The following is a 2,537-nucleotide window of genomic DNA, read 5'->3' on the forward strand; positions in this document are numbered from 1 at the left end:
CGAGCACTGCCACCTGCACTACGAGATCTCAGTGGCAGGACTGGGACGCCCAAGCGATGGCACTGTCAGTGCCCACCTCCATGGGGTGGCCGAGCTGGGCGAGATGGGTGCTCGCCCCCACCAGCACAAGCGCCTGCTAAAGGGTTTCTACAGCACCGAGGTGAGATGGGCACCTGGTAGGGGCACCCGGTAGGGGCACCCCACAGCAGGGGCTGGGCCTGACCTCATGCCTCCACTGGTGACCCTTTTGCCCTGGCAGGCTCAGGGGGTGGTGAAGGACTTGGATGCCGAACTGCTGCAGCACCTGGCCCAAGGCACCGCTTTCCTGCAAGTCAGCACCAAAGCACACCCCCACGGGGAGATGAGGGGACGGGTAGGTCCTCATCAGCCCTACCCATCCCCACCACTGCCGAGGGTCCTCAGCCAGGTGGCACTGCCTGGAGCAGGGTGGAAGGGCGCAGGATGGAGAACATGCTGTGGCACGGTCCCAGCAGATCAGCCCTGACCATGGAGAGCAGCCGTGCAGAGGAAGCAACCTCTTGCCCATTGCCTCCCTGCAGGTGCATATCCCCAACCAGTGCCATGCAGGAGGGACCCGCCTGGCCCCGGGGGAGGCCCTGGGGGAGGCTGAGCTCTCCGAGGACACCAAGACCAGGGACCTGGAGCAGCTGAAGAAGGACCCCAACTCCTGCTTCTTTGAGGGTCAGCACCGGGCGCATGGCACCCGCTGGGCACCTGACTATGACAAGAAGTGCTCCATCTGTAGCTGCCAGGTACAGACTGGGGGCCAATGCTGTGGGAGCAGCCCCCATCAGCAGTGCCCCGAGGTAATGAGCCCCATACTTGCTGTCCCCAGAAGCGCACAGTGATCTGCGACCCCATCCTGTGCCAGCCCCTCAACTGTACCCACCAGGTGCACCCCGAGGAGCTGTGCTGCCCCATCTGTGAAGGTACCTGGGGGATGGGGGTGTACCAGGCTGAGTGGTTCCCTGTGAAAACAAGCTGGGGGTCCTTCTCAGAGACATTTTTGCTGGCACCGTGTTCATGTAGATCTCCTCTTCCTTGTAGAGAAGAAGATGGAGCAGGAAGAGCTGAAGCTGGAGCGGGCACGGGACAGTACTGAAGGTGAGTCCTAGTGGGCAGGGGCTGAAGGGGCAGAGCCCAACACCCCCATGGGGGCTGTGCCCACCTCTTCCTCCTTGTCCTCCCCCAGGCTGCTACTTCGATGGGGACAAGACATGGCGAGGCTCTGGCACTCGTTGGCATCCTGTCGTGCCCCCCTTTGGCCTCATCAAATGTGCCATTTGTACCTGCAAGGTGAGTGCATGTTCCAGACTTGTCCCCCAACCTGGTGGAACACCTGTGGGTGTTCTCAGATACTGGGCACTGTAGCAGGGACTCAAACCACAGAGTGGGGTGCTGACTGCCACATGCCCTCTGTGAGTCCCATGCACTCCCTGCAGGGCACCACAGGTGAAGTGCACTGCGAGAAGGTGCAGTGCCCGCGGCTTACCTGTGCCAACCCTGTGCGTGCCAACCCCTCTGACTGCTGCAAGCAGTGCCCAGGTACCTGCACTCCCTCCTGCCCTCCACTCTCCCCGCATGGCCCCTGCATCCCTCCAGTGGCAATGCCATGGGGTGCCCTGCCACAGGCAGGCAGTCTCCCAATGCCCTTTCCTGCAGCCCCTGAGAAGAGTGTCCCCGAGCTGGCTGACTCCATGCAGGCAGATGGGCCACGGGCGTGCCGCTTTGGGCGCCGCTGGTACCTCAACAACGAGAGCTGGCACCCCTCTGTGCCCCCCTTTGGAGAAATGAAGTGTATCCTGTGCTGGTGTGTGGTGAGTGTGCCAGCCTTGGGCAGCACAGAGGAAGGTGCCCCTCTGTCAGTTTCCAGGGCTCTAAGAATGGGTGGGAGGGCAGCACTCCAGGCACCCACCACACTCTGAAGAGCTGCCACCCCCAACCCCAGCGCTCAGTCCCTCTTTCTGCCCCCCAGTCAGGGGAGACACACTGCCAGCGCCAAGAGTGCCCTCCATCTGCCTGTGCCAGCCCTGCCACAAGGGACAACCCCTGCTGCTCCAAGTGCCGCGGTGAGTGCTGCTGTTCACACATAGGCACCACTCCTCAAACACTACAGCAGCCCCTGCACCTCCCGGGCTCATTTGTGCTGAGCCAGGACTGGCACAGCCACCCCAAGTGCCCTCCTAGCACCCACTGTACCCATCTCTCAGCCATGCTTTGCCCCTCCACAGCCCCAGATGCTCCACCGGATGTGCAGGAGAAGGTCCACGATGCCAAGGTAGAGGCATGGAGCCACTGAGCAGTGACTGCTGCCTGGAGCAGGACAAGCACACAGCAAGGCTGGGCGGCATGGGGGGGTCTGTGCCGCCTACTGCCCCCATGCAGGGCAGGGGACACAGAGGAGCACAGTGGGGTGCACACAGTCAGCCCCCCAGCCTGGGCACTCCGTCTCAGCATGACCACAGTGCCACGGCTGCTCTGCCCCCTCATTCCAGTGGGCAGCAGCCAGGCTTACG

The 2,537-nt window shown here is 62.8% G+C and overlaps 1 protein-coding gene across 1 annotated transcript in view; it reads left to right on the plus strand.

The window, feature by feature from the left end:
- The window catches only part of CHRD (chordin), a 5,752-nt gene extending 3,432 nt beyond the window's left edge, over positions 1-2,320 (plus strand). Inside the window, exons 11-20 of the mRNA XM_009081530.1 lie at positions 1-160; positions 260-373; positions 561-773; positions 857-950; positions 1,069-1,125; positions 1,214-1,317; positions 1,464-1,566; positions 1,684-1,838; positions 1,997-2,090; positions 2,253-2,320. The exon at positions 1-160 is cut by the window's left edge and continues 70 nt beyond it. Coding sequence (XP_009079778.1) covers positions 1-160; positions 260-373; positions 561-773; positions 857-950; positions 1,069-1,125; positions 1,214-1,317; positions 1,464-1,566; positions 1,684-1,838; positions 1,997-2,090; positions 2,253-2,320 — 1,162 coding nt within the window. The remainder of the gene's footprint in view (positions 161-259; positions 374-560; positions 774-856; positions 951-1,068; positions 1,126-1,213; positions 1,318-1,463; positions 1,567-1,683; positions 1,839-1,996; positions 2,091-2,252) is intronic.
- The last annotated feature ends 217 nt before the right edge of the window (positions 2,321-2,537 follow it).

Source organism: Acanthisitta chloris, unplaced genomic scaffold (genome assembly GCF_000695815.1).
Source record: "Acanthisitta chloris isolate BGI_N310 unplaced genomic scaffold, ASM69581v1 scaffold7879, whole genome shotgun sequence".
Lineage (NCBI taxonomy): Eukaryota > Metazoa > Chordata > Aves > Passeriformes > Acanthisittidae > Acanthisitta > Acanthisitta chloris.